A 9,623-nucleotide genomic window follows, 5' to 3' on the forward strand; every position below is an offset into this window, starting at 1 on the left:
TTTTAAATCCGAAATAAAAAACTAAATTCCAAATATAAAAAGCAAATTTTAATTTTTAATTCAAACAAAAAAAAATCAATCCAAGAATGACCAATGTTTGGGGTCTATTTTGATCACAAAAGAAAAATAAAAAAAAATAAAAAAGAGCAAACTACTGGTTACTGCTATATTTGACCCTCTGCAAACAAGGAAGTGTTTTTCCCATTACCCAAACACTCATCCAACAATTTTCTTCCCTTTTTGTCAAAACACTTGTCCTTTTTAGGAAAAAAAAAACAATAATAAAAATCAAACTTTAACAAGCTTAAATACCATTAAAAAAATTATAGACGAATAAACTTAGAGAAGAGGTTAACCCAAATGAAGAGGATTATGATTTTATAATATAGGGAAACGGAGCGTTCAATGAAAGAGTGGGAAACTAAAAGGGATGGATGGAGATGTTTTACTACATAACGTGCACTGAATGTATACTAAAAAAATCACATAGGGTTCATCAATAATAATAATAATAATAAAGTAAAAAAAGTAAACTATAATAAATAGTCACTCGAGTTTACTCGTGTTCTTATTTTGGTTACTTATTTTAAAAATTTGTTATTTTAGTCACTTTCCGTTAAAATACAAATAGAATGTTGATGTGGCTTTATTTTGATTGGTATAATAATAATTTTAACCCTTGATATTAATATACTATGTCAATTCGATTCTTATTCTAAAAAAATTAACAATTTCTCTCTCAATGTTTACATTTTGTATCAATTTGGTCCTAAGCCTAAAAAATCAAAAAAAAAATTGTAATTATAAAGATTTCAAATAAAAAGTACATAAAATTCAAAATTAAAAAAAATAAAAAGTGCTCTTCTGCCAAGTTGTGAATTTTAAGTATGTAATCAAGGGAATGACAAGAGTAACAGGGAGATTCAATCCTAAGCAAATTTAATGGCATGAGATTACTTCAACTAGACCCCCTATACTTATCTAGTATTTTGTTACTTATAGCTAAATCATGTTCTCTGTATGTGTTTTCAACACTTAATCCGACATTAATAAAACCAAAGTCCTTTTTTTTGGTTAAAAATCCAAAATTAATATATATATATATATATATATATAGATAGATAGATAGATAGATAGATAGATAGATAGATAGATAGGTAGGTTGATTTCAACTCTAAATCGCAAGACCAACTCACTCCTAAGGTTGAACAAAAAAAAAAAAATCCAATTCAAATAATAATTTTTTATTTGATCCCGATTGAAAAGTTAACATAAATCAAATTTGATTTCATTATAGTTCAGTTCCTACTTAAATTTGTTTGATTTGATTCCGATTAAGAATTTGAGATTTATTAAATTTGATTCAGTTATAATTTAGTTTGTACTTAAATTTGTTTGGTTTAATTTTAATCTCACAATAAAAAGTACAATGGTGTGAATTGAAATGAATTTTAAATTTTATAATATAAAATAAATATTTGATATTTAAAATATTATATAAAATATATTTTTCAGACAAAAATCTAAAACCAAAAAAATTGATGAAAATTAATCATTTTTTAAAATTTTATTTACTTTTTATTTTGAAAATTTTATAAATATATTTTTGGATTTTAGGATTAAAATCAAATTTACATATTGTGTAAAATTTTATAATGCTAACACTATTATTATATCAATCAAGATAAAATCATGTCGCCGGGGAGTAGCTAAAACAAGAAATTTAACTAACAAAAATGAACAAAACAGGAAATTTAACTAACAAGAGTGACTAAAATAACAATTTTTTTTAAATGAGTGACCAATATAAAAATATAGATATACTGGGACTATTTGAGTAGTTTACCCAAAAAATATATTGGAATTTATTTTATGGCAGTTTTTGATTTCCCCTGAAATCAACCACGTGTTAAACTGGTAGAGCTACTTGATGGTATTCAACAATTGACTAAGCGAGTTTCGGTTTTTTTCATTTCTTTTCTTTTTTTCTTTTTTTTTTCCTTTTTTTTTTAATTCTGGGATTTCTTGCTCCACCTTTCTTTCTTTCTATTATAAATGGAATTAATTTATTCCCTGGGTGAAACCTGTCAATCCATTTTTAAATTCCTTTTTCATGACTAATAATGCCAAAACGGAAGAAAATAAAATAAACTTTTTAAATTACAAATACAATCAAGCACAAATAATACCCATCTGAATAACTAAGAACTAAGATAAGAATTAATAATTTAGTAGGTAAACAAGAAAAGGAAAGGGAACTGCTGAGAACAGATGAGTTTGGCGTAGAATATTGGTTCAATTTGTAACCAGTTCGAAATCGAACCAGCCGACCTCCCAACAAATCAAATAATAGAAAACGTGGTAGAGAGGTAAAGATGGATCATTACTTCACCAAGCATGGACTATTTAATAATTTAGTATTTCTGTTATTTCACTGAGATATGAGAATCTGGAAAAGTATAGATAAGGTTAATAATGATGAAGACCCACCGAAAGATTTAAAACTTTGATACAATCACAGGACCGAACCAGCACGAAAGGGGAAAAGAATGATGAAAGAAGGGTCCGGGCGTCACAAGCAGCCAACAGATTTATATCACAAGTACTCAAATCTGAATAAAACAAATGACGTTTCTTTGCCTTTTATGCTTCTAGAAAGTCCCTACTTAACAAAAAACCAACAATGCAGCGGGTTGCAACCAGCACCCACAGGAACATGGACAATGTGGCATGCATGACAAAGAAGAGAGACACGTATGGAAGGAACGGAAAATGAAAGGAACAGTGCAATAGCGCATGTCAAGAACATGGCCAATTGCGCACGTCAAGATTTAGTCCTTTATATCAACTTGATCAACAACAACTAGCAGTATTACAAGAAACCATTAACCACACAATGATGGTTAAATAAAAATCATTTTAATGCAGCCATGAACTAATGAAAATAAGCAAGTATCAAAGGAGATATAAAATGCGAGGAAGAAGGTTCATCACGTCAGGAATAGTTATTGAATGAGGCTTGTCAAAGTAATGTGACTGCTCCTCAGAACGTACAATTTTAATCCTAGTGATGTCACAATGATAAATTGATGATTCTCATAAATGAGATAGATGATACCTTGATTTTCAGTAATGCTTCACGATCCCAGTACAAACAATAGTCAACATGGAAGCAACAAGTGATACCGAAGATGTTCGGTCCCTGGTTACCCTGCGACAAACAGATATATAACCAAGCAGGTAAAAGCTCAACTGAAACAGCGGAGCATGAGAAATACCTCCAAATTTCAACGAAGAAAACTGGGTAGTATCTATCTAGATATTGTATCTCCATCATCTGGAACTAAGCTACTGAAGATAAAGATAGGTACGATAGATGTTAGTTGTACAACTAAAATCTTACAAATCTCAATTACTAGTAAAATATGTAGAAACTAAATTCAATGAAGGGGAAATAAGTAGCTAAATGATAAATCATAATTACAGTAAAAATATGCAAGGGACAGCAATGCAGATAATATATGGAAGGAGAACTGAAAAAAATTCTCTTGCAAAAATCATAAAGATAGACCGCTATGCATAAATGATTTCATAATACCTGAATGTCAGGTCACTTCAGGTAGCTTGAAGGAATCCTTAAAAATATCAGCGAAAAGAAGTTTCACCAAGGAACAAAAGAGAAGTACAGAGATATTGAATAAACTCTCAGAATGTATCTTGCTGAGGAAAAAAAATTCAAAACTGTTGAGAACAAGTTATTTGAAAGTGGAAACAAATACATTAAAGGAATGTTGTATCCTGGTTGTCCCTGCAAAATTATACTACAAACAGATGTTCTAGAGGAAAAATCAATAAATTAATGTTTAGTATCTAAATGGAATTCAATGATACACAGAATACAAATTGCATAGGCATGGAATGCGCCATAAATTACAAGTTTCTGGGAATTTGATCCCATGAAGCAATTACAAGGAGGATGGAGTGAAACATATGACCACAGCTTATCCTCAATCCACCCGAAAGGCTGATACCAGTCAGTCAATATATCCAAGCTCCGTGTGACCAAATGTTACAAAGATTTTCTACCACCTCCTAATCAATAAGGTTTGTTTTGTTTGTTGTCTCTCTTAAGCTGAACCTTGAGTTTCTTACCACCTAATTGGCATCCATTCATCATGTTTATTGCATTTTGAGCCGCTGCTGGAGAGTCGTAACTAACAAATCCTGCAAAAGGAGAATGTTGAGAGATAAAACTCCTTAACAATCATATCAGATTAACAGGTAAAAGAGAACACATTTACCGAAGCATTTACTAACTCCTGTTGCTTTGTCAACAAAAACCTTTGCGCTTAAGACCCTGCCAAATCCTTGAAAAGCATTAGCCAACTCTTGATCACCGAATTCTTGAGGTATGTGATAAATAAATAGATTTGCACCAGGTGGACCTAGGTCAGAGGATACACTATTTAATAACATACTACAACCAAGAATCTATTTTTGAAAGAACAGCAAAAACCAAGATGACCAGAGATAGCAAACCTTCAATCTGCCCTCCTGAATTTGTACCGACAGGGGAAGATGATGAAGAATTACTATTTATGTTTGCTTGTGGCACTGAACCAGGTGAACCAGTCAACAGACGATGGTTCATGATTCCCCCAGGATATGCCATGGGGTACTGAAGACCTGGTACAGCTGGGTAAGCTGAGCCCACATAACTTGTAGGAGGCACAGCATAATTTCTAGGAGCAATATTGGGAGCAAGCTCAGGGGTGATTCCTCGCAACGAACTTCCTTGATTCACAGGAGGAATCATATTGTTGAACGCAGGTTGGTTCTGCATTGGTGGCAAGCGGTACTGCATAAGTCCATAACTTCCTGGAGCCTAAATAAATAATGAGATGATATATCATATTTAGATATTAGATGCTCAGCTAAGCATCATGACACTAAAAATGGACAATCCCCATAGCTCAGTTAATAGGAGACAGAATCACTAATGAGTTTGTTCAGAAATTTAAAAATCCAGAAAAAGAAAAGGAAAACCAACCTGATATCCATATCCATTATATGGAGGAACATAACCCATTGGCAAGGCTCCAAACAATGAAGGATGTGGTGAATCAGCATTTGGCATGTTCGAAGCTTGGGATTGGGCTTTCTGGGCCCTTCGAGCTTGTCTTTCCTTTTCTGTATCTGCCCATTTGACAACGAGAGGGACACTTGAACCCTAAAACAGCAGAAGATAAAGACCAGAAGATAGTACCCCAGTTTTATTAGAATAACTAACCGTCTAACTCACTATCATACATGATAACAATAAGATGCTATTTCAGGCAAATGACCACGGCATCCTTAACTAAGATTTCGGTGCCAAAGGTAAAGAGATGCCAGAAAAAAAACTGATTATCTGGTCCAAGAACAAAGTCTAATGAAGACAATGACTTCAAGTTGTATATATGCATTTTCCAAACCACTAGGGTCTAGAACAAAATTCCAGACATTATCCAAGTGTATCTTGATGAAGATAAAAGATTATTGACTTCCAAAGAAAGCCCACTAGCTTGACAATGTTGATTCTAGATGCAGCATGCTATTATTTATAACAGTGAGGTCTGCTTTGTGGCTTACAATACATAATAGGGATAAAAAGCCATAGACATCAGCCTTTGACGCAAATGCAAATAATTTCCAGGTTAGTATCGGAACCTTTAGAAACTAGAATTCTCACAAGGTAACATCATGAAATAAGTGAAATTTTGATGACATTCATTCCTATGAATGAGCAATGACTATGTAAGATAGCTGGTCAGCATATAACCATTGCATACCATATAAAACAGGAATAGATACCCAGAACAAGCTTCATGGTAATGCGTTGATTTTCAACAGCAGAAGCATCTAAAAATATACCAACCTCCATTTTATGCTTTCCATTAATGGCCTCCAGGGCAGCAAGGGCTTGTTCTTTTGTCTCATACTTCAAAAAGGCACAGCCTGCAATAAAGAAACCAACAAAACTACAATTCACATATTGAAATCAGCTTGTGGTTTAGGTTTTATTGTTAATGCAATTTAGTGGTTCTCATATTTTCTACATAATAATAATAATAACAAACCAAAAAGAAACAAGATCAAAGAATAAGCACCTTTACTTGTTTGTTGAGAACCTCTTAGAATCTGTAGGTCCTTTAGGGTTCCATATTTAGAAAATAAAGCAGAAACTTCATCTTCAGAGACATTCTTTGGCAACATGCCAACAAAGAGTTTGTGCTCTAAATCCATCAGGCAGTAAAAAGAAGATGATTATTCATTTTATCCAAGGATTTGATAGAAAGAGCATTACCAAAAGATGAATGGGAATCAATTCTTTCAACCTCATAGGAGGCAGAATAATAAGCAATTAATGTACAGAAGTTACGCATACCTAATCTTTCCAACTCGCCATCCGCATACTTCACTTGCAATGGACTAGATGCCTGAATCAGACAAAACAACAGAAAGATGAGTCCTACTAAGGGAGGTAATAACACTGGCATGGTAAAAGTAATACTATGGACAAAATATACAATAGCAGACATAGGAGATTGCAATGAAGTACTTTGGATTAATTGTCACCAAATTTTTAGTTAAAGGCTTGAAGGAAAAGAATCGAGTGACTAACCACTCTAAGCCCGAGCTCAAGGATACACTATGTTGTATAAAGATGCATATCTTACACCACCATAACAGAATGTACAATGATCAATCATGAAAATAAAATGCAAATATGACTGACAATGTACGCAAAACTTGTGGCATAAATTTATCCAGTCGCACTAGTATCATCTTAGGATAAATTGATGTAAAAATACAATTTATTTTAGTCAATCAAATTCTAGTAACAACTGTTCCCAGAAGGAACACTGGTTTTCTTTGGATTAGATTCCTAGATCTATGCTCAAGCATAACCATGCGATTCTCCTGCTCTTGTTTAAAATTTATCAAATCTAATATAACTTGTACAGGAGATGATATAAAGAGGATTCCCATTGCTGCACTATCAACTATGCTTACATACTTTGAATTGCAGTATTACGATGAAATCATGAATTCTTTTCAGACTCCTTGATTTGTCAAGCTACATAAAGAAATTCATCTCTTTTATTAACTGTGGAGAATGAAGTCCTCATCTACTTCCAGTTTAGACATTATAACATTTCCAATTTGCTACAGCAGCTCATTTGTATTGTAAAAGTAAACAACCATTGCATGAAAAGAAGGGCAGAAAGGTGCTTCAAACATAGTTTAAAACGATCAATGATCAGCAAAAAAGGCACATAACGGAACTAAGGGGAGTAAGTCTGACTGGGAGAAGCTCATTTTGATGTTACCTTATAAGCGTTGAAAGGTTTTTCTGTTGATAAGCATTTTCTTATTTACATTAATATGCACAAATACTTCCCCTTATTTCCAAAACCACAGTATCACCTCATTCATTTCACTCAAGGCATACACTTTTTACTCATTACATTGAAATTACTAGCCAGACCAATTCATTTGATCAGCTAGCTCATTGTTTTTGATTACAATATAATTCTTATGATAAGCCATGCATTTATTCACTCGAAGATGGTAAGCAGGTCAATCAGTTATGATAGGTATCGATTGACATAATGTGACAACATGCAAAATAGCTGGAGATTACTTGGGGGGGGGAGGGAGGGGAACTGGAGACTAGTCAGCCTTATGTGATGCCCTATCACTATAACTTCAATACGTATTGTTTACTTAATTATTTGAATTTCTTAAAATTTGATGGTTGAAATCATTAAGCACCTTGTTTCTCGCTGAAATAATGTTCTGCTAAAATGGTACCTAGCATAGAAACCCCTAGCCTTAATCTTATACATACTAGTAAAATTTCTCAAAACTTCATTTCATCAGAAAACAACCAGGTGTTAAAAAAATAAGCTTACAGCATGCTGGACTTTGATGCTGTGATCTTCTCGTTTTCCGTTGTCTCTAAAACTCAAGACATTGATTTACTTCAATGAGCAAGTACAAATAATTATCAAATTTATATGCTCGTATATTCTACAATTGCACTATTTGCATGTACCTTAATCAGCACAATGAAGCAGAAAAGAACTTCTACCAAGTTCGTTACAAAATGCCAGGGAACACAATTGCAAGGTAGTTTTAATGGAAGCTTAAGAAATAATGTCATATAATGCAAGCTTTCAGCATCAAAAACAGTAAATATTGAGATTCATGCCACTACCACAATGTTTAAAATGCAGTAACAATTTTGACTGCCTCAGATCAATAGTGAAATAGAGTGGACGGATATAGCGGTTAGGTGCTACTTTTGCAGGTCAGACGCTGAATTAAGCTAAAAGTGTGAAATTAATTGTGAATGTACGATACATTAAGAATTTAAGATCAGTGGAGAAAAACTTTGGACAGTACCAGCTAGATTTTGACAACAATAACTAATAATGTGGCAATAAATTCATTAAGATGAAAGGAAAAGAAATTCAAAAGTTGAACTAACCCCAGGTAATGTCTTCTTATTATGACAAGCATTGACCGCCTTATCAGCCTCTTCTCTTGACGGGCATATAACAAAGCAACACCCTTAATCAACATAAAAGAAAAGCAACGAGAAAATACCTCAAAATTAGGGTTCCAAACACCATAAACCACACTAAAACACGACAAATCTCACTCCAAACTAAACGAATCAAACAAATCACTAAAAAAGACAACCGCTAAAAGAAGAACGAACAATGTGAGAGATTTAAAACTTTTAAAAATAATAATAATAAACTTAAAACAAAAGAAAAAAGAAAGTTGAACCTCTAGAGGCACGAGTAGCCTTGTCTTTGATGATGTTGACTTCATCTACCAAAGCAAACTCTTCGAACATTGCGAGAACTTGAGCTTCCGTCATGTGCTTCGGCACTTGACCAACAAACAGCTTCACGCTCTCTTCGTTCGTCGCTTTCTTCTCCTTTTTTCCTTCAGCCATTAATGCCTGCTACTCTTCTTCTCCCTCTCTCTCTCTCTCTCTCTTTTCTCTTTTATTTGATTTTCTTTCTCTAGCTGAATTTTTTTTTTTTTAAGTCGTCGGAAAAAAAATGGGGGGTTTCTGGATGGGCAAAGTTGGATCTTCAATGGATTTTATTTTATTGCAATTAAAATTCGCTGCAAAGTGGGGCTACCGTTTTGGTTTATTTACGAAAATACCCTTACAGCTGTGCAACTCCTGAGCTTTGAGGTGGATGTACTTTGTTACAGTTGTGAGTTGGAACGAGGATTTGTACTTTAAAGAGAGGGCGTCGTTGAATGACGTATTTACCCCTTTTGTCTCATTTGGCCATTTTTAGTGATTCCCGCGGCTGCCTTGCATTGAAAAAGGACACACACACAAACTACTGCACTTCAATATGTTTAATATTTTTCTTTTCATTTTCTTTTATTTTATCCCCAAAAAGAATGCATTCAATTTTTATATTAATAAAATTACTTTATTTCCATCCTTTATTAAATATATTGTATTTTTGTTAACTCCAAAATTATTTTATTTGAAAATTTAACAAGTCTACGCCATTTGAAATTCTGTTATTGGCAATATATAT

General features: G+C 33.2%; 1 protein-coding gene across 2 annotated transcripts; it reads right to left on the reverse strand.

Moving 5' to 3' along the window:
• Positions 1-3,755: 3,755 nt before the first annotated feature.
• Positions 3,756-9,294, reverse strand: LOC108476497 (RNA-binding protein BRN1-like). Of its 2 annotated transcripts, none has more exons than XM_017778704.2 (9): positions 8,842-9,294; positions 8,537-8,619; positions 6,428-6,479; positions 6,150-6,275; positions 5,918-5,997; positions 5,051-5,230; positions 4,540-4,885; positions 4,302-4,445; positions 3,756-4,224 (listed from the first exon to the last, which is right to left on the reverse strand). In XM_017778704.2, exons 1-9 carry the CDS (start codon positions 9,011-9,013, stop codon positions 4,097-4,099), a joined length of 1,311 nt encoding a protein of 436 aa, XP_017634193.1. In that variant the 5' UTR covers positions 9,014-9,294; the 3' UTR covers positions 3,756-4,096. The 2 variants fall into 2 exon arrangements, with proteins under 2 accessions (XP_017634193.1, XP_017634194.1); XM_017778705.2 differs by having other exon boundaries at positions 4,540-4,837; positions 8,842-9,293.
• Positions 9,295-9,623: the final 329 nt, after the last annotated feature.

Source organism: Gossypium arboreum, chromosome 12 (genome assembly GCF_025698485.1).
Source record: "Gossypium arboreum isolate Shixiya-1 chromosome 12, ASM2569848v2, whole genome shotgun sequence".
NCBI lineage: Eukaryota > Viridiplantae > Streptophyta > Magnoliopsida > Malvales > Malvaceae > Gossypium > Gossypium arboreum.

Coding starts and splice junctions, on each gene's coding strand:
- LOC108476497 (XM_017778704.2), bottom strand. CDS start 9,013: ATGGCTGAAGGAAAAAAGGAGAAGAAAGCGACGAACGAAGAGAGCGTG. Junction 8,620..8,841: donor GGCTACTCGTGCCTCTAGAG/GTTCAACTTTCT, acceptor ATGTTGATTAAG/GGTGTTGCTTTGTTATATGC. Junction 4,225..4,301: donor AGGAGTTAGTAAATGCTTCG/GTAAATGTGTTC, acceptor CTCCTTTTGCAG/GATTTGTTAGTTACGACTCT.